General features: G+C 38.1%; 1 protein-coding gene across 1 annotated transcript in view; it reads left to right on the forward strand.

Moving 5' to 3' along the window:
• Window positions 1–21,261, forward strand: part of LOC106918584 (cadherin-4-like) — a 254,435-nt gene that overhangs the window by 205,876 nt on the left and 27,298 nt on the right. The window contains exons 6-9 of the mRNA XM_088007230.1: window positions 3,446–3,601; window positions 8,815–8,959; window positions 12,393–12,565; window positions 17,071–17,208. Coding sequence (XP_087863356.1) covers window positions 3,446–3,601; window positions 8,815–8,959; window positions 12,393–12,565; window positions 17,071–17,208 — 612 coding nt within the window. The remainder of the gene's footprint in view (window positions 1–3,445; window positions 3,602–8,814; window positions 8,960–12,392; window positions 12,566–17,070; window positions 17,209–21,261) is intronic.

A 21,261-nucleotide genomic window follows, 5' to 3' on the forward strand; every position in this document is an offset into this window, starting at 1 on the left:
GGTGTTATATTTCAACTGGATGCATATGCTTTTTAGTTTCACAGAGGCCTTTCCTGAAGCTTAAGATAATCTTGCTTTATCCTTCACAAAACTAATTTTTATGTATGTTTAGGATGATTGTTTGATCAGAAAACCCTTATATGTCAAAGTTTCAACCATCTGACTGAATCTGTTGTACTTATATGAAAGGAGATGTTTTGGAGGGGATGCTCAGGAACAATCAAGAGTAAATTGCATCCCACACAAAAAGATGGTGCAACAGCAACATGGACTGTGATGAAGCTAGTTAAATATGAGTCTCCGTTTCAAAATCAACACATTCAAGCCAAATGTTTTGAAGAGTTTGAAGAAATTGATGCTTTTAATGGCCAGCAGAGGCAAAGACAGCTATTTTGCTTCAGAGACAAGAAGGATGTTTAAAGGAGTGACCAACAGTCAAACATGGTGGTGTCCCCCCATGCTGTGGGTGTGTTTCACTGCCATTGATAATAGCACGTTGTACAAAGGGAAGTATAATGGCAGTAAACGGTAGACTAACTTAAAGTTTTTCAACTTCACCTTTGATAAAATCAAAATCAAATCAAATGATAAATACCTATTCATTAAAAACCCAGACATAGTTGGGTGTTTCACCTGGAAGGTCATGGTATTCCAAAACTTGTTTGGAATGGATAAAATAGGCCAGCATCAGGTTTTTGGAATATGCTTTCCAAATCCCAAACCCCACTGAAAACATATGACTTATGCTATAAAGGCAGATAATTTAAATGAGCTCTATCATTCCCAATATAGACTGTGGTCAAACACCCTGCACTTAACGTCTGCTATGACTTTGCTGATGGCAAATTGCCACGAGAGAAGCTGTGTTTCATAAACATCCATCCAGGAAAAAGAACAGCTCTAATACATCATGAAGAGCCTTGTCTCCAATTTTCCACTTATGAATGCAAATAAACTCCATAAACTTATGAGAATGTCTTTGTGCTTGCATCTTTCTAAGCTCTTTATTAAATATACAATATAAATATCAGTTTGTGGAGCAAAAAATGTCAGAAGGACAGTGAGATTTTTCTTGCTGTTGATAATGACATCCTGTCTTTTCTAATATAATGTGATTAAAGCGGTCAACTTACGTGCATGAATGACCTGCTGATTCATTTTCCCAAAATCCATTACTGGATGACTTAATGGATGTACACGAGATGCATCATATTCATTATTAATCAAAAACAGTATATCTTTGCTCTGCCTGGTGAGCGGTTGACAAAAATGGTCTAGTTTAAGATTAAAATCCAAGTCATTCTCTAGTTTGTTTTTAAAATCACATTTTACAATCCAAATGCCTACGACTTCCAATCCATTCCAAGCAGGACAATGTGGCAGTAGGTAGGGAATCTGGGGGAAGGGAAAACCCAAATGGAATTATGGAGAACCATCACTTCCTAACTAGAGAGAATTTACACGGTGCTGCCAAGGCCAAAGGATTTAAGTAATTCCATTTTCCATGCATGGCTTCTGTACCTACGGAGCCCTGAAGTGAGGGGAGGGAGGGTTCACCGAGCACAGAGGAAGGAAGAGGCAGGTGTTAGTAGGAGTGGGATTCAGGCAAAAAAAAAAAAAAAAAAGTGACAAAAGAGAAAAAGAAATAAAGACAATAATTGGGAGAAGAAGGGGTTAGTGAGGGTGAAACAGAGGTAATAAAAGAGTTTGATAACTGCCTATATTTCGCAGTGCTCAAACAGGAGTGGAAGTGGCATTATGTTGCATCGCGTAGACACCACGCTTAGAGTTCAACTGAGTTACTAGCTGGAAATTTGTTTCCATGTTAGCGTTTAACAGCGAGACTTACTTTGAAGTATTAGCAGTAAATGCTTGCAGCTCATTAATTATCAGAACTGTCAGCAGCAATTCACGGAGATATGCGCACAGCCTACTGAGGCTCTCCTCTCCTCCTGCTCCCCAAAGAAAACACGCCTGCATATAGGCACAAAATAGAATTAGCGGATGTGGTGACAGATCCTCTTGAAGTCTTAAAAAGAAGCTGAGTGCGAGCGATCACATTTCTTTGATCCCAAAGACACACCTCAGTTCTGCTAAAGAAACAGAGCACTAATGATCGTTTCAATGCTGAAGAGGAGGACCGAGGAGGGAAACAGTTATAACCACCGCTTTCAGTAATGGTGACAGGCATTTACTCCCGCAGCTATGGGAGCCCAGATGACACCTGGCTAATACTGTATGTCCTTCCCCTGTCCTTGTTAGTTGCTTCAGCTATTTTCTCAGCAGGTTGGAATTCCTAGTGTGTCAAAAGTGTGGCTAAATTGGTTCCTTGAGTGGTAAAAGATAGAGACAGCATTGGACAATTTTACTCCTCTTGTGCTCTATGCCATTGATTAGAAGAAAAAAGCAAGACTACTCCTCTGTGTATGTGCATGTACATGTTTGTATGCGTGTCTGTACAGTATGTACGTACGTACCGGATTTAAGTGTATGATTGAGCCATTTTGATACACTGGCTGATTTCACGAGTTGTCAGGCTGTTAATGGATAGAAATAGGAAGCTCAGAGGTTGGGACTCTATTTGGGCACTAAATTGAATAACTCCTCCAAATGACTCCCAATTACACAGTACTCCAGTCCGAATCACAAAGCATCATGGTGCACTTAATGCACCTATTAGCTGCCTATCTGGCAAGGAAAGCTGGAGCAAAATGCAAGCCTATTTTTGAAAAGAACATTCAGTTTCCCATATCCCGCAGGTATTAAATAATTTTCTTCCTCTGTGCTCTTCTTGACTCAAAAGTTACTTTGCTCTTGTTATGCACCCTGTTCCCTAATTATACAGATGATAAGCTCATGTAGTCATTTTCTCAGTTTGTAAGTTTTGGTCACAGTGCGCCTGTACTCGGGATGCATCTTCATTCAGGGGCTTACACATATTACTGTATCTTGCTTTTTCACACACCCATCCTTTCAAATAAATCCTGAAATAAAATTTTAATTTAAAGTAGTCCAAAGTAGTCAAACAGAGCGCACAGTGCTCTGTATAACACTAATGGAATTCTTAAGTATGTTGAGGTGAGGCGCAGAAGACATTGTGAAAAACATAAGGAAAGTCCCACTTGATGTAAATTTGAAGGGGAATATTTTATTTAAGCCTGGGTGAGGTTAAAGTTTAGGAAAGAACTTCAACTTATGTTGGGAGTGCACTCTTTTTTTGTTTAAGTACATTTGGAGTGAATGACATCCGACACCATGTTTTGGGGACAAAAGTTATGACGCTCCACTGTTGTATATTATAAATTTAGCAAAACATCCAAATTGTTTCGTTTTGTGGGTACAGTTGTGAAATCCTCAAAAACGGGACACATTTTTAAACACGCTGAGATGCATTGAAAGAATTAATATCATTTATGTCGACATTTTCTTTCTGTTTGTCATGCAGATTCGTTCTGACCAGGACCAGGACATCTCAATCCGATACAGCATTACTGGGGTGGGAGCGGATCAACCACCCAACGAGGTGTTCAGCATCGACCCTATGCTCGGAAAGATGTTTGTCACCAAACCTCTGGATCGAGAACATCGATCTTCTTATCATGTGAGTCTGGCGGCTCTGACACATCTGTGAATGACTGCATTTCAAATTTGTACCTCTCTGCATTTGACAGCACTTTTTGAAGAACTTCTAAGAGCAGCGTAGCTTAAGCAGAAAAGGTGTGGAGTTAACTTAGTTGGCGTAAACCTTGTCAATGCAGCAACCATTTCTGAAATGGTCAATAGCAAAAATGCATAGGAGGCGCAAAGAACACGTCACAAAAGAAAATGCTTTTCAAGCATGTTTTCAAATTTTTTTGTAGTTATCGTAGTTAAAAAAACATTAAAAAAATATTGTTTATCTTTTTGTACAGCAGAGGGAATTGGGATGTAAGGTCCAGAAGCAGGGTTCACCGTTACCTGCAAGAAGTGAAAGCATAAACGGGGACTGACAATAATTGCAGTGATCATCATTTTACAGTGCAGTATTCTACAGGGAGTAAATTAGTCTTGGCACACAGATGTTATCTTGACAAAAAACACCAACTAAACTGTTTTTGCAGTGTACTCCTATAGGACTGAAACAATGACCAAAAGAAGTGGGCTTTTCTAGTAAGATGCACCCCACTTGAGCAAAATAACATCTAAACAATAAGAGTACAAATGTGATGGATACTAAAAATTGTTTTAACTTATTAATTTTGACATTAGATTTTCTTGTATGACATTTCTATTCAGTTTCTTCTTTTGAGTCCCAGTTCCAGCTCCATATGCAAGGAGTAATGTAAGAATGTAAGAAAAAAAAAGATCAATTTTTCTGATTAAATTGATGTTGGCATTGTTCATAAGGATATGACATTTAAAAATACTCAACATAAATGTCACCCAGCTGGACTTAATGGAACTTTAATGTTTTCAATCCAGAAAACTTAAATGTGAAACTTTTCATGTATTTCTTCACTTTGTTCTTTAGCAAACCACAGCTCTTTGACTTTCTGGTCTTTTTTTTTGTTTTTTTTTTTTTGTTTACTTCATATTTCATGCAAGGATGGAACACAGTTATGCTCTACTTCTTTTTATTTCAGGAGAATGAGTGCTTTAGAATTCAAAATCAGCCAAGCAACAAGATGCATTCTTATGAAGAGAGAGAGAGAGGGAAAAAAAGTGTTGAAGCCTCTCGGTTTTCTGCTGTCTTCATCATGACGCTGTTTCTTGCCAAATGTAGAGCACTGCCTGGTTCAGTTCCCTACCCCGTCCCTGGTTTTAAAGATAATAACTTTAATGTGAACTCAGAAATACATTTTGCCTTCTTTAAACAAGGCAGCAATCTCCCGACTCCTGCTGAGATTGAATTAGGCTGTGGGTTTGTGCGCTGCGACACAGGGACGGCAGTAGGTTTTGTTGAGGGGTCTGGCTCCTGGCCTGCTATATAGCAGTGGATATTGAAAGAGTAAAGTTAAGTTTCACCTCCGGGTTTTTCTGAAGATGACATTTTGATGAACGTTGAAAGGATGGAGAGGATGTTGGTGAAGAGAAGGGTATGAGGAACTGTGGAGTGGATTTTCACATCTTTGAGATAAAATGGAAGCAAAGAGGGGCACAGTTCTTATGATAATTTGGAAAAATTTTCACACCCTATTTAGCTTTCTGCGTATTTTCCCATTGTAGCTAAATACCTGAATGTCGAATTTTGTCTGACAGAACAAAACATAATACAGCTGTATTGTAAAAAAGGGAACAATATGTGATTTTTTTTTTGTTTTACTAAAAAAAGTCTAAACAGCACGTCGTATATTTGTATTTACATTTTTTGCTTACTAAAGCTCCAAGTCTGCTGATAAAGGCATGTGCCTTTATCAACTATGCACATCTAAAGACTGGAAGTTTTAGTTTATATATTAACACAGCATCATTCCGTGGGGAAACTTTTCTCCATCAAGTGTGATCTTGATGGAGAAAACTTGAGCTAATTTACGAAGAACGGAAAAAAGTTTTAATATCAGTACATGCAAGGCTGCTAGAGACATACCTCTAAAGTCTAACGGGCTATTTTTAAATACACTGAAGTTTCTTACTGTAACACGATGAAATGTATGAGTGGGTTTACTGTTTACAACGTTATATTTTACACTCAAATCACATGTGCCGCAATAATTCATTCTTTTTTATGTCATGCTTTCATTCCCCATCCATTCACAGAAAGATGATTTTATCATTCCTTATTCCTTCTTTTGATGTTAATGCCTAGTAATGAATTCAGAGACAGCAGCTCAGCTTGAAAACTGAACGTGAACATTTATGTAATAGAAAACATATGTGCAAGACTTTATTGTAGGAGCAGAATGTATTGTACTTTTTCTTTCATTTTACTTTTGTGATCGAGGTAAACATCCCTACTGCTTCACACTGGCACAAAAATCACTGAATAAGTCATGTTCAGGGACATAAACACTCCCAAGCAAAGTGAACAGGTTTTGAGAGAATCAAGGAGTTTATTTTGAAATGCCACTGCTGTTCTTTATTTCTAATGTTTTCTCCTACAGAGGATAAAACAAGCATATGGCCTGAGAATGTTCCTGATTATTTATTTCATTACTCTAGTTTGTTTGTATTTTTATTGTTTTTTTTTCTACTTCCAGACTTCATAAGCAGAGAAAAGAGCAAAGCTCCATGTTTTCCAGTCCAAACACTGTGAGAAATCAGAGCCTGTGATTTCATTGATCTAAGCATTGCCAAGCTGAATTTCAGATGTGCTGACAGGTTTTTTTTTTTTTTTGTTTTTTTTTTTTTGTTTCTCGTAAAGTCAAAGGGAAGTGAAGAGATTTCAAGGCTTGCTTTCAAACAAAACCAGACAGAACGCTGGCCGGGGGATCCAGTGCAGTCATTCTGAAACCGACACCTCACTTTTACGACTGAGCCAGCCTTCCATGAAATAAGATGTTTTCCGTTTGGTTCCTGCTGAGATAAAAGTTTGGCAGGCTAAGTGTGAACAGATAAGAAGTCAGGAGAAAGAATACATCGCAAAGGCAATTTCTCTGCAGGGACAGTATTCTGAAGTTGCTATCTAATATGCCTGATATTGCTATGTTAGTAAAAATATTCTAAAAAGTTTTGTTGCTGTAGAATTCAGTTATGAAGATTTTATCTTGTGCCAACAGAAATGTTTTTTTTTTGTTTGTTTTTTTTTTTCCCAGTTTGGAGATGCTGTGGCTTTTTGGTGGTTAAACATCAAATGACTACCTCACTTGTTTTTGCCAAATGAAAATTCTGTGATTCTTTAGGGTCAACAGAAAACACAGTGAATGATGTGATATATATCAACAATTCTACAGGCTTCAGTGGTGGTTTTGATGTTGGATATTTATCCCAGGTACTCTCCATTTATAGACATGTGTGCTTTTTGTTAAGTTCCATTAAAAAGCTTTCAGGTGAAATTTGGTCTTTGGTGAAGCAAAATCTAGTCAGAATAATGAATAACTGTCTGCAGCAATTAGATAATGAAAGCCTCTTGTAGCCACCTGAGCATCATGAGCTCAATATCAGTAAGTCACTCTGGGATTACATGAAGACAAAAAAAGTCTTAGATTTAGACTAAAAGACTGAATTCACAAGGATATCTAGCAAGTTCTATATGAAACTTGAAACAACCCACCCACTTACCCTAAAAACCTCAATATGGATTCTTTTTTTTTGTTTACTGCATTTTATTTAAAAATATATATATTTTTATGCCTCTGCTTTAAAGCATAATTGTTTTCCACATTAGTCATTGTTTAGCTCCATCTGAACAACAGATTAAAAATATATTTGGGAAAAATAGTCAAATTCTGTCAAATGAGTGAAAAAGGAACATTTTTTCTTTTCTCTTACATTTGTATTCATGATTTATCAGTGCCCTGTTTCTAAATATTTTAAGTTAAACTTTTGATACGTTTTTCTTTTTTTCCTTTTTTAATTGTAGTAGTAAGCCTGTCAATGCAGTCATTTTTCTTATTGTCACTGTAAAGATGGCACTTCATACATATATTTTACACCATAAAGTGAAAGTGTTTGACTACACTTTAATTTACACAATTAATAAAAACTAGATTGTTAAAATATTATTTAAATAATAGTAATGAAATCATTTCATCGGACTAATTAAACAAAAAAACTGATTACTGACTGCTGAAACAAATAGTGCTCCATGCGTTGTTTCTTTATTAATGATTTCCAACGACAATCATTAATCTTTACAGAATAATGGGAAATATACTGAGATTAAACAGCACACGTGGATTCTAGTTCCAAAATAGGTGTCTTCTGACACCCTATGTTGACACCTACCTTGTTGGTAGATGGTATTAAGGAGTACCAAGGTTAACGGGGACTGTAAAACTCACAGTTGATTTGTCCAATTTTTGTTTGCAATCACTGCTGAAAATAACGCATCATGTTGCTGCACTACCATGAAATCGCTACAAGATTCATTACGGTTGTTGGTTCTAATAAACTTAAATAACTACCCAAGGTAATATACATTTTGCAGCTGTGTTATTCAGTAGCAATCTGTTTGTGAGTGGTTTAAATATAGTTCAGAACTTGTGTCATACCAACAAGCTGAGTAGAGTTGTAGTATCTTTAGTCATTGCGGTAGTGTCTGATGTGCTCCACTCAACAGAGTGTGAGGGACCAAACTCAGATGAAGACAAAAAATGTTCAAAGTAGAGAAAGGTTTCAATTTAATTCTTCAAAAAAAAAAAATCATTAACATAGAATAAAGATTTAAAGCAAGAATAAATCAAAGGATAAATAACAAATTTGGATCCAAACTGAACTCTAACTGAACACAAACAAAACTGACCTGCCAAACAAAGAACAAAGGCTGCTTAAATAGGGGTGGAGTAACCCAAATCTACCACTTGAGGGAGGTCTGACCTAACAAAAGAACAAATAAATACAAAATTAACTAAAGCATTCTATAAACAAATGAAGCAAACTAACTTTAGACATTAACTAAAGTGTGCACCCATTTGAAAATACATGTCTAAATGAAATAACTAACTTAAACAGACTATAAACTATACTAATAAAGAAATAAATACTAACACGATGTGGTGGTGGTAGGAGCATCCACCACAAGAGCCTTTCCACAGTTATGTTATTTTTCTGCAACAAGAACATTAGTTCTGTTCAATGACCTGTTCAAGCTGGAGCCTTGCTTTGATTTAGTCCTCCATATAAACCTCCTGAGTGTTTAGCTGTAATCTGGACCTTTTTTCTTTCTCTTTCTCCCAGCTGCGGGCCCATGCAGTGGACATGAATGGGAACCAGGTCGAGAACCCGATTGATCTGTACATCTTCGTCATCGACATGAATGACAACAGACCAGAGTTCAAAAACCAGGTCTACAATGGTTCTGTGGATGAAGGTTCTAAACCAGGTAATGACACGGAAGAGAAGGTAGAGGGATAATTTATCCAGAGCAATTCCAGAAATTAGCCTGTTGCAGCAGCCAATGTAAGTCTGTGAATTTGAGGAAAGAACGCTGTCATTACAAGTGTTGTGCAAAATGTGAACATTGGGCAGAACAGAGAATTTTCCATTCCCTTTGATGTGAAAGGGAATGCTGTGTCTTACAGCTTTTCATTTAGCCCAGAAAAACAAAGACTTTAAAGCAATAAGCGTTGTCATGCTGGTGAAAAGATTGAGGATTAAATGTACCAAATGTAGCGCTACTGGCTCATTTGACACCAAACCTTGGAGCATATGTGAGTTTGAGTCTGATGAGCCCAACTTTATAATGCTGGAGGTGATCTGAAGAGGTGTCCAGGTGCTCGTTTTCTTCTCTAAATCTTCTGTTTACTTTTTCATTCTGCATTTTTTTTTTCAGAATGATCTTTTCTCTCCCCATTCTGTTGGCGTTCCCCCGGCCTTGCCCCACACAGCATATGAGTCTCTATGGCATGCATGACATTAAGCTGAACAATAATCATAAAAAAAGACTTTTAGAATTTGGAGCTCCAGTGGTTTCAAAGGAAGGCCAATTACAGACTTGAATTAGTTTGCAAATTAAAGAGTCATTATGGGGACGTAATCCTGTCAGGCACAGCTTAGGACGCCCATACAAAGGGTCCACATTAAACCCCATATGAGTGCAGCTTAATGAAATTACCCCAGTGATGTGTGACACATTGTGATTCTTCATCTTTCACTGTATCCCTCCATCTCAAGTGAAAAGTGTTGGGTGGGGACTGATAGTCTCTCAGCTTGGAATCAAACCAAACACGCAGTCAGTCCTCTGTTGCTCTCCTTCTCTTTCCTGCTCTCTGTTCATAACATCTTTTTTTTTTTTTTCTTGTCTAACTAAGAGGGCTTTAGAGTGCTCCCTCTGGCCGAGTCATTGACAAATGTTGCTTTGAAACGTAATGAAGTTTGAAATGGGAGCTGCGGTTACAATTATCCTCGGACAGGGGCTGTCAGTGGCATGATATCACTATCTCTGGCAATTAGAATCAACTAGCGAAGAGGGAGAAAGAGATGGAGAGATTGGGTGACAGGCGGTGGGATCCCACAGAGTTTTATGAGGGTGTGGAGACTTGAAAGCAAACAAGCAAAACATTCATGGAAGCACAGAGGCTTATTCTTCACATAATGGGTGACTCATCAGGAGGGGCTCATGCATTTAGGCACCTACAGTAAGTTATGCAGTGATACCTTCTGCATGGGTTTGAACTTCACCCTATTACATAACAATACTCCCCCTGTAAACAAATACTTCTCAAAATGGGAACTTTCTTGTCACTCAATTTAAGTGGATTTTAGCACATCTTTACCTAGCAACAGTAAGCAAGTATGATAATCTATAGGACTGTTGGGGGGAAATCATCTCTGAATAACAGGACTTCAGGTTTCATTTGCTTCAACCTTGCATTAATATTGTTGATAAAGTTCATGATCTCTTACTTATGAAGAGAAATGTGGCACAGTAAGTTAAACTCAAAATATTTGTCTCTTGTGATTTTGTTTTGTACGTGAGAAGGGCCCTTTGGTCAAAAAGAAAAGTTTAGGTAGTTTGGTTAAGTAGCACGAAGAACACAAAAAGTACCACACTAAACATCTCGAAGCAAAACAGAACATTAGAAAAAAAAAAACATGTTTCTTTCTATTAGTAAAAGTTTTGCTGTGGTTGGACAGTAAAATAAAGGGAAGTCAAATGTGTTGCACATCAGCACAGTCCTGTGGGAAGTTGCTACGCTGCCAGATGTAAAGATCAAAACTCTTGACATGAATCAGCCCGTTGACTGTGAGTCAGTGTCGCCTGGCAAAGCAGCTAGTTGAGGCGTTTTCCACATGTGGGTGGACAAATTTGGCAAATGCTGTCCACGCGGGCATTTGCAGTTTTTGAATAATCACGCTACAGTAAGAAAAATCCTTTTTGACTAAAAAAGTACAGTCAGGAATCAGTAACAAAAATCTGATTAATTTCGATTTGTATTGGATTAAGTGGGAGTGAGGCCAAAAGATTATTCCGTGGGTCCGGTTGTTTTGGTTTGGCACCCATATGATAGAAAGACAGCCCTGAAGCATTTTTAAAGTGTTTTTGTTTGTTTGTTTGATTGTTTGTTGTTTTAAACTGAAGCAAATAATTAAAAATACAATTTGCAACATGTCTCAATCTCTTTTGGTTCATAATTCCACCTCCATCCATCACTGCTCTGTCCTTTCTCCTTTTGCCTTAGCACATGGTTTTATTCTTTAAAGTACAAAAATGTTGTGGGTTGGATGGCTATGGAATTTGCCAAACTGTAATCAAACATAGAGAAGATTTCACTTTTTTTATGAACAAATATGTGCCGATGCAAAAATTGTGTTTACAGGTTGTAATTTCGTTTGAAAAGAAAATGTCTGTGAGGTCAGAAAAAAATTATTAATGTGAAACAAGTAATTATTAAATAGCATGTATGTGATGTTTTCTCTGAGCAGTTAGACCTGCTCTCATGTATGGAAGTTGACAGGAGTAATCTGGTTTCACTTCCAATCTTGGGTGTAGAGGCTTTTCCTTTTTCATTTCAACATGTTTATTAATCACTGTGTGAACTCCACCTGCGAACTATTTGTGAGATGCTGAAGTTGTTTCTTTGCTGTCAAATGTCAGAGAACAAAAAATGTATGTAGCTTGATAAAAAAAAATCTTCAAAAACGTTTCAGAACCATTGCCGGGAAAAAAACAACAACTCATAGGTCAAAGCAGAAAAAGTTAAAACAGACCAAGCTCAAAAGATTAAAGATGGTGAACACTCAGGCAAAGAGTCGAATGTGATGCAATGTGAGATTTTCTGCCTCTGTGCAAGTGACTGGCAAAAATCAATAAATCCCTCTGGAGAAACTGAGTTTAAGAAAAATGTCCTGGCGAATGGCAAGGTTTCTATTTTTATTTTTAATTTTGTCACAATTTTCATGATGCCTCTGTTGAGAACACGGCATCCCACAGTGTCATAGATCCTCCACCATACAGATCAGTGGGATTGTTTTTTTTTTTTTTTGTTGTTTTTTGTTTTTTCTCATATACTCATTCATTTTAACTCATGTAACCCACCAGGAGTGTTTGTTTCCCATGGTTTAGTCTTGAATCTGAGAAAAACAAGTTTGATAAATGCCCTTTATTTTATAGATGTGGAACAGCTGTGGCAGATTGAATGCAGGGAATGGAACATGAATGGAAATGAACAACAAGAAAATGACCAAAACACAAATTAACACCGAAAACCAAACATAGCAAAACAGCAATAACATAGAAAGCAGTATTTTCAGTAATAAGAGCAAAATGAACTGCATCTGGACGTGCATGTTGACCAAACTTTTGTCTTCGCCAGGAACTTACGTGATGCATCTATCTGCATTTGATGCCGATGACAACACCACGGCTAATGGAATGGTGCGCTATCGGATCCTGTCCCAGACACCGCACAGCCCCATCCCTAACATGTTCACCATCAACAGTGAGACGGGGGACATCATGACAGTGGCGCCCGGACTCGACAGAGAGGTTTGTCTTTCATGTTTCACACTTCACAAAGATATTGTGACAGTGAGGAAATGGTTGCTTTTAAATCCTAGAACCCCTTTGGGTTTCACCATGTCTAAGTGGGCATAAGACACGTCTTTATTTCCTCTTAAGCACCACTTTTTCTAACAGTATTGTTTACTCTGTCAACACTTTCAAATCTCATGCAGCCATTTGTCAGAACATATTTCCTCCACACAAACATCAACTCCTCTGTTTTTCTTTTTTTTGTTTTTGTTTTTTTTTACAGTAAATAGTCTTTGGTCACCTTGTTTATGGAGCTCTAAAAGTTGTGACAAGATCCAAATGTGTTTATTCTCGCATCAAGGATGTGCCAGTGACAACTCTGCAAAGACATCTGCGAAACAGATCATCCTCCCAAGCTGTCACTACTGACAGACCTATTAACAACACATCATGCTGCGGTGGGCTGCTCATGTTGTGTTGTTCATGCCTGTGAGTGTGTGTGTATTGGCTGTGCGGTAGAGACAAAGGGAAATTTTTTTTTGAGATGGAATGCCCTTGACACCTGTCAGACAAACACAAAAGCCCATATAACCACATCTGTGCTCGGTAAAACAAGAGCAGCGGAGGGAAAAGGAAAAGCTGAGGGGGAGCAGGAGAACAAAAACAGAGCTGAATAGATGGGGTATTACCGTGATGAGCGAAGAACTGAGTGTGAATTTGGCAAAGAAAAAAATAGGGTGACAGAGACGGAGAAACAGGGCAAGACAGCGGGGTGCCAGAGGCAAAGAAAGGTATGAGGCCAACATGTACTAAAAATTTCCCAGCTGAGCCGCTGCTGCTTATTTTTGCTGTTTTATCTGCACTTTAGCAAATCCAGACACTCTCCCTAAAATGTAGGATTAAACTCCTCCTATCCCATTTTGTACTTCAAAGAGCTGTTACTGACATAATTATTTTGCCTTTTTCTTCACATGATATTACAGGTTGAGTTCAGTGTGATCAGTTTTGTCTTTTTTCAGTCGCTGTTCGAACCGCATATTACTGCTTGTGTTGTAATCTCAGAGCAATTTAACTCTGCTCCTTCCTGCTATTTAAAGAAAACTCAGCAAATTGCCTGACAAAAGAGTAGAGATGTTGAAGCAGATATGAACAGCATCACTTAGATGCCTTCAGTACAATGAAAAATATAAACACCTCCTAAAAGTTTACTCACTACAACCACAAATTTTATGTATTTTGAAAAATGTTAAAGACCCATAAAAGTTGTTAATGATGGTGAAGTGGAAAGAAAGTAATGCATAAAAACTGCAGTGTTTGTGTTTTATTTATCCTGATTCTGTCAAATCAACTGTTGTGAAACCAATTGTGTTCACCACTCAACTAATTAGTGAACAGAACTGACTTGTCTGTGATTATGCGACACCAATAAATAAATAAATAAATAAATAAATAAATAAATAAAAAGTAAAAAAAAAAGAAAAAAAGATGAAAGTTCAAATCAAAGTGTTTTAGAACAACCCAGGTAAAGTCCAGATCTATGTCAAATTGGAGTTCAAAATTGATGTTCACAGATGTTATTCACACAAATTGATCAAGCTTCACTTATTTTGCAAACAAATGAGCAAATAATCTTTTGTGTGTCATACACACACCAAAGAACTTGCAACTACAATGGCATTGAAAACTTATTATAAAACGTATTTATCCAGAGAGGGACTGAAATTTGCTGCAATCCACACTTCTCCCATTTTTATGCATAAAAAAAAACCATTCACAACCAACAACAGATGTTATTTTGTATTTGATTGTCATATAAAAGTTTTGGGTTTGTAACCTGAAAAAATGTGAAAAAGTTTTACACTTCTGCAAGACACTGTGTAGACTTTCCCATTCAAACTAACTCAACCAAATGCACTCTAAGATGTCAGCAAGTCTTGTATAAAGACAGTGTCTCTAAGATGTCAGCAAGTCTTGTATAAAGACAGTGTTTATGTCTTTCAAGAACTTGTCAAAGACACTACTACCTATTTGGCATGTCTATGCTTCATGTTAATAGAACTGTAAATGTGCCTGTGGGATCCATGTAAAAAGATTAAGAGTTTAAGTGTGGCTAAAAGCCGGTTTCTTTAACCTCTTGACCATAAAATCTCATTCTGATCAGAGCATCTTCAAAGTGGCAGAACTTGTGAGATGTTGCTGTAACAGAACATCTATTATTAACCTTAAGTGGGCCAAGGAGGGACACCTAGTACAGCAGAGAGAGGGTCACTGAAGCTCAAGGTTCATTGATGGCTTAGGGACCAAGAGCTTGAGCAGCTGGTCTATATATTAAACTGTGATGGCATAACCTTGTCAAACTTGGCTGTAGAAGTAAAAGGCCTGTGGGCCGTGTGATTCTGTTGTGGTGCTAAATTTAAAAAGCTATTGTAAGTGATTTGCTGCATTTCAAGCTATATAAGTGGAAATTTATGGAACCGTGTTCCATGTGTGTTTGCCTCAAAAAAGACCTGCAGTTTAATTGTCACTACAAAACTGAGATCTGTTGCGACATTTACACCGAAGACATTACATACAGCCATGAAAAGTCAACAAACATGAAGCTACAATATAAAAGCTATGTGTGAAAAAACATTTCGGAACCTCCCTTTGGAAGCAACAAATTTAGAGTCGTTTTCTTTTTTTTGATTTTTCAGTCACACATAATCGTGTATGTTGCTTTGGAATATACAGTAGCTTTAATTCATCAAGGTATGTCAGTATTTTTTTTATATAATTACATAAGGTCCATGATGTCATATAAATCAGATTGAAATCTGGATTTTTTTTTTTTTCTGAGCTGTTGCAACAGCTACTTCAGACATTACTAAAAATCTCCTGTGAATATTCCTTCTCACTTTAGTTTTTGGAAAATTACTTTAGAACCCTTCCCAGATTGATGGACAGCAAAAATTGGTTATCTAAGGTCATTCTTTGCAGTGTGTTTATCGCACCGTCCATATGTTGGGTTTATGGTTAGATTTGAAGATTTTTATAACCTGGAAAAGATCAGCTTTTTGTTTTCTGATGTCCGTTTGCATAAAACTGTTTCCCATTACTGCAAAAACATATGCTGTGCTTGTGGCACAAATAACATGCCTCTGTTTTTCCTCTTACAGTGTTCTTAGAAAACAGGAAGTCTGTAACTGTGCAGTGCAGTTTTTATGGGAAAATGCACCAAAAACATCACATTTCAGCCAGCATTTTTTGCATTTTGAAACCTTGACAGTTTAAACACCAGAAAGTCCTTTGTAGTCTGATCTGTGAACAGTGTTATGTGACTGCAAAAGCAATAATTAAATGTCCTATTTTCTGCCAGATTTCACACCTTTCTTGAGAACCCTGCTGTGTCCGGTCCTCTCCTCTGTTCTTTCCCTTTAAAACGTCTGCTTCCTCTTCTTTTTTAACTCGCACATTGATTCTCTGCTAACTGGTCTGCAGTGGACTTTTAAAGAGCTTGTTGACAGCAACAGACCTCAGCACTCCAGAGGAAACTGGGTGTGCTGTGGTATTGTTGCAACCCGAGAGTTTCAGAGAAGCTCTGCATAATTACTTCGTTGTCTAATTAGTGAGTGTTGTGTACAAGCTGTACACAGGCTGATGGGACAGCCAGGCAAGAACAAGATATGTAGAAAGAGGAGCGTCAAAGTGTGCTTGCGTGTATACGTTAATGTTAATGAGTGTGTGCTCAAGGTTGGAGTTCAGCATCTCATTTAGCATCAAGATGAGAGGAACCAAGAGGAGCTGTCTAATCCTCCTGATGTGGCGTCCTGGTCTAATTGGGATATTTACTTGGTAATTAGCAGGTGAGAGAGAGACAGTGGGAATGTAATTGGGAATCTCGGTGACAAGACACATTATCCAGACAGTCGGCTCCTGGGCTCTATCCTTCCTGCAGCCCATTAACTGCACCCTGGGACAGAAGAAGAGAAAAAGAAAGCTGCAAAAGAAGAACGTACGAAAGAGCCAGATGAATAAGGAAGAACACAAGTGCTGCTGTGCACAGAAACACAAATAAGGAAAAAAATATATAATAAAATCTCAAACCACTGAAGTGACATTGTGTCATTTCAAAAGAGGGAATGGCATTTATTATTCCCTCATATTACTGCTTCACAGATAGTCTATTAATCTCTGTCAGTTGGATCATTGTCTCCACATCTGTCGATCAGTGGTACTGAATAAGCAGCGCGCCTAACGGCTTTGATGGCATGCTGCACCCGTGGGGAGGCTTCACAGTGCAGCCTCTGGATGGTGTGATGTCTGGCCAGGTTCCACCGAGAAACGTTTCGGTTCAGTCAAATGAAAGACTTTACCCTTATGATTCTGTGTTTCAAATAAAACTACGGCCCGCCAAAAAAGGCTTTGTTTTTCTCCTGGGAGCCGCAGTCTGTAGACAGTGTGCTCATAGAAGAGAAAGCTATCTTTAGACGAATAACAGCATTACTATGTCTCCCCCTGTTTTTTCTTTTGTCCTTTCTCAGAAAGTGTCCCAGTACACCATCATTGTGCAAGCCACTGACATGGAGGGAAACCTCAACTTTGGCCTTTCCAACACAGCCACTGCCATCATCACTGTCACGGACATCAACGATAACCCACCCATGCTGACCTCAAGAACTGTAAGTTATTACAAATATGGAAGTGTGGAGAAGGTAACTGTTTAGAGAATGAGAGGGCCTGGGTTCAAAGAGGACGGTGAAAATGAAAAGAAGGCTGGAGGGAAAGACCTGAGAAAAGAATGTGTAGCTATAGGAGAAATGAAAAGCAAAAAGAAGTAGGAGTTAACAGAGCAAGGAATAAATGAAATTCAATTTTGGTTCAATTGTATTGATACACTAACATTCCACACTGATTTCAAGGCTCCTTGCAAAGAAAGAAACCCCATTCCCCTTGAATCAGAACTTTCAACAACAGTTCCAACAATATTGTGTGGCTATAAAACATAATTTATGCTTTTAAAATACAGGGAATGCCTACTTGTTTTCCTGTAAAGGACACTTACACACGAGGAACACTGATCTATATTATTGACTTCCATCTGCAAGAATACTCGATCCTGCAAATGGTTAATGATTGTTGTCATCATAGGGATATTTAGAATGATGATTGTATTACACTGGGTCATTACTGGGAGCAGGGTAAAAATTAAAAGTCCAATGTAATGCATTTTATGTAATGCATTAAATCACTAGAGAGGCAAGACATTTCCCTTTTGGCTGAGTCTTACATCAAGTGTGTCACTTGTAGTGTATGTTACAAGACGGCTAAAAGCAGAGTCAGTTTCCTGCACTTCTAATTAATTATAAACAGTCTTGGTAAATGTCAAAATTTCTTTGGATATTAAATATTCAAACCCTGCAAAAGTATTCATACCACTTGGCCATTCATACGTTCAAGTGCTACAGTCACAACCTTAAAAATATTATTGGGATTTTGCATGCAGACCAACACAAAGTATATTGAAATTTTAAAGTGGAAGGAATGAGTGTCACGACCCGGCTCATGAGGTTTTGACAAAATAGGGAAAGACAAGGCAAATTAATAAGTGTTTACTACACTAACATGTTTTGTAAAATGAAAAGACCAAACTGAAATAAAGTATGGTAGAATGCCAACCCAACACAAGCCCTAACTAATTCAAGAAAAGCAAAACCAGTTAACAAAACATCAAACCCAACATAAATATCAGGACTATGGGGCAAGCATGAGCTGAAGCTGATGTGAGGAGCAGCTGGGTTTAAATAGACGGGGAAGACCAGCCCAGGTGATCCCAGGTAGAGACATCCAATCCACACTCACTTTACCTGAGAAACAGAGCAGGTAATATAAAGCAGTTGGAGAACATTACAATGAACCAAACTTCAGTCTATCACCCAGGATTAAAAGGAGTATGGTACAGTTGCAGGACTAATGGACTAGGCTAATTTATCAGAGAGAACTTGAGACTGCTACACCCAACTCTTAATAGCATTATATGGCATTAAGGACTAGAAGGAAGAATGGGTGGACGAAAAGCCCTTTGCTCTCCGACTCCCGGAGCAGATATTAATACTTTGTCACCAATGTGCTCAGCCTTTCAGTTGGTAGGAAAGCAGTTAGCATTAGTATTTGCTCTGGGGGCTGTTAGGACTCATACGATGTTCAGCCAGCACCGACGTCAAGCATGTGTCAGCTTTAAACCTCATCAGAGAGCTGCTACATCACTCAGAAACATGCAGGGAAACAAGCGGGGCAAAGATGAAGAAAATCTCTAGAAAATAATTGTGTACATGTTTAAATGTACTGGTGAACAGACCACATTTTAGACTCCAAAAAGGAAAAAAAAAAGAAAAGAAAAGGGAGAATGACAAGGAGACAAGGAAGAATGAGGGAGTACTTTGTCACTCAAGCAATTTCCTACAGTAGCAGTGATGAAGTGCAGACAGGCCTTGTTGTAAATCAGTAGCCTTCCCTGACTCCCTTTTCTGCATTAACATTCCCTACTGATGGTGGTATATTGATGATGCAGGGCAATAACAGATTGATATCCTCTAACTGGATTCCACCTAGTTAAAGTGCATTTCCATCAGCGTCACATGAGGAAGTTAATATTATCAGGAATATTGATGATAAACTTTAGTGGAGGTTTAGGATTCACGATGAGGAAAGCACTTTCACCCACTCCCCTCATAAATCATCCATTTTAGTAGGGGGAGATAACATGAAAAGCCATTTTGTTGAGATTGCAGGCCATTATGCAAATATTTAGTTTTAGCAATAAACCCCATAGATCTTTCAGCATGTCCCAGAAATATAAAGTTTGGGGAATTTGTCTTTAATGTTGATGATTAATATTTCATCATGCCTATCAGAGGCTGGCCTATTTTTCAAGTAGTCACAGAGTTTGTGTATGTGTGCAGATGCGAAGCCTTTGGGTGTTTATTGCACTATGTCTCTAATACAGATAGATTTGATAAAAGGAATCAAATTGTTTATACCTTTTGTGTTTACTCCATTGCTGCTATGTTTCCATATGGCATTGTAGATAAGTGCGGGGATGCACAATCGCACTAGTTTGTGCAGGATTCTCTACGCTGGTTTCTTGGCCTCCTGCCTGTGCTGCCCTTACAAAGTTCACATGATGAAGCTCCCTGTCACTTTTCGCCTCTCTTTCCACCTTACTCTCCCCCTTGTAGTTTTCTCAGTGCCAAAGTAGTGACAGAAGAGTAAGGGTGCTGGCAAGTGGTATTATGTCAAGTGTTGAGAGAAAGCCAGCAGTGCTCGTTGGCAATCACAATGAAAGGGATCCACCCTTACTCCCTCATGCCCAACACTTGGAGTTAAGATTTGCTATCACTTAGAAGAAAAGCTGCCTAATTAGATGTTTGTGTTCCTGCCTTAAGATGGTCTTATTACAATTCTACTCTGAAAAACCACAGACCCATGTACTCTTCTAGAATTATAGATTGATAAATCTTGTATTGTAGAATCATGTGTCCATTTTTGCAAAAATCTAAAAGCCCCTTAGGAAATAATTTTGTTGTTTACAGAATCACTAGTTTCACACATATTGGCATGCCTCTCCATTCCTATAAAACAAATACAACTGAAGACTGTTTTTAAAGTGTTTCGAAGCTCTTAATTAGTTACCCAACACTTCCTATTTTTCCTTTGGAATACATATAATATGACATGTGGAATTACCGTGTCACATGTATACAATATAATCATCATGTTTATGCAATATAATTATTACATTTATAAAATATAATTGTCAAATTTATACAATATATCGTTTGTACAATAAATGATCACGTTCGTAAAATAACATGAATTTATTATCATGTTCACACAATATATTATTATGTTTCTACAATATAAGAATCATGTTTGTACAACATAATTATAACAATATAACGTGATAGTGCTCAAAAATTTAGTTTCCTCCTTGACAGCAACACCCTTCTGTACCTTTCAGTTCCCCCAAATTAAACAACTTGTAACTGCAGTGTTGCTAGTGAGAATGTGGTGAATCCTTTAAAGCCTTTGATCATAACTGGTTAACACTTGCCATTAGCTTTTACTAAGGGAAAGTTACTCACAAACAAGATGTCGAAGGATTCTTAAGAGAACCTCAGAGCTTCCTCTGAAGTTTATTTTATTGAATTGGTTTTGGGGAGTCCCTGAACCAAACTACAGCAATAAATCACTCAAGCACACACAAACAAATGCTCAGACTATAACTTACGACAGCCTGCCTACTTAGCCAAACCAGACAGTGCATCAAGACCACCCGGACTTGTCTGTTGTCTTAAGAATGTCATTGAGTCTCTGAACAGCTCTCCTGACGCAGCCCTCTAATCTGCCCGCTGCTGTCGGCTGTTTGCTGGTTGATGTGAGCGTCACCGAGCAGGGTATTATGGTCTGTTGGAGTGTTTGGTCTGTGGCTTTGCTCTTTGATATCCTTCACCCACATAAGCGGCTCAGTAGCTCATCCATGCCTGTTACCCGCGGTGACATGGTAACTGCGTGGTGCTGCACGCCAGTTACCTCCAGATGAGTTGGAAAACACAACATGACCTCGCGTGTCTGGACTTGTCAAGTTGTTTATGTAGGTGGGTCTGTGGTCAACTTGTGTTTTGCAGACTTCTTGTAGTGTCAGCGTCAATTATCCCCCGAGTTCGTTTGAAACA

This window comes from Poecilia mexicana, unplaced genomic scaffold (genome assembly GCF_051168715.1).
Source record: "Poecilia mexicana isolate PSO_F unplaced genomic scaffold, ASM5116871v1 scaffold_7, whole genome shotgun sequence".
Taxonomy (NCBI): Eukaryota; Metazoa; Chordata; class Actinopteri; order Cyprinodontiformes; family Poeciliidae; genus Poecilia; species Poecilia mexicana.